Consider the following 937-nt stretch of genomic DNA (forward strand, 5'->3'; position numbering starts at 1 on the left):
TTAAGATACTCCGGAAGTTTGTAAACCAAACAGTATCAAATATTTTAAAGACCTAAGGACAGGTAAATAAAATAAGTGTTAGAATACGGAGGAACGGGGTAGCCAACATGGAGCTCTCAATATGTTTTTACTGCAACTCCCACCATTCCTTATTTCTCTGAAAACAACATTTTTCTTCCTTTCAACTGCATGAAAGAGCAGCTACAAAATAGGAAAATTGTCTCTTTTCCATTATCATGCATAATATTTACACCAAGAAAACTGCATTTTTAGTGGCAGCAGCTGCATTTATCTGACAGCGGCTCTTTACAGACACAACCCTTGGCACATTGGTTGCATCCAGCTGGGCAACAGGAGCAGCAGCTTTTTTGCATGAAGCACATTTGCAGTTTTTGCATTTGCAGGAGCCAGCACAGGAACAAGAGCCACCAGTGGCGCAGGCACAGTCCTGAGGATCCATCGCAGTTGCAGCAGTGATCACAGATCGGAGGATCAATCGAGGGAAGAGGAGATGTGTCAACTCACACCATTCCTAGCCATCGGCCATGCTGGCTGGAACTCCAAAACATCTGGAGGTTACCATGTTGGCTTCCCCTGGACTAAGCTCTTCATAGGCTAGAGTCACTTCACCTGGCAGCCAGAAAAGAAATCATTTTAGGAGTTTCAACTTTATATTTGTGTTTTTGCCAGAGTGCTTTTGACCACCTTTCTCCTTCCTTGCTTGCTTCTCATTGCTGTGACCACCTTTCTCCTTCCTTGCTTGCTTCTGTGATTTGACTCAGGGGAAGAAAAGGGCTCATAGTGATGGAAGGTATCCAATTCTAAATGCTTTTAGCAGATCACGTTGCATGTGTGTAGTGCACACTGGGAAGGGGGATCAGCTTGCTGGAGAGGAATGGGCAGATGGCAATTTGGAATCCTTCACGGAGGTTTGATT

At 44.4% G+C, this 937-nt stretch overlaps 1 protein-coding gene across 1 annotated transcript; it reads right to left on the reverse strand.

Moving 5' to 3' along the window:
• Positions 1–269: 269 nt before the first annotated feature.
• On the reverse strand, positions 270–511 carry LOC118088951 (metallothionein-like). Its single transcript, XM_060277520.2, is given in 2 exon segments — positions 270–364; positions 367–511. Coding segments are annotated over 2 exon segments (189 nt in total). The 5' UTR covers positions 461–511.
• Between the last annotated feature and the right edge of the window lie 426 nt (positions 512–937).

Source organism: Zootoca vivipara, chromosome 7, assembly GCF_965207765.1.
Source record: "Zootoca vivipara chromosome 7, rZooViv2.hap1.1, whole genome shotgun sequence".
Classification (NCBI taxonomy): Eukaryota; Metazoa; Chordata; class Lepidosauria; order Squamata; family Lacertidae; genus Zootoca; species Zootoca vivipara.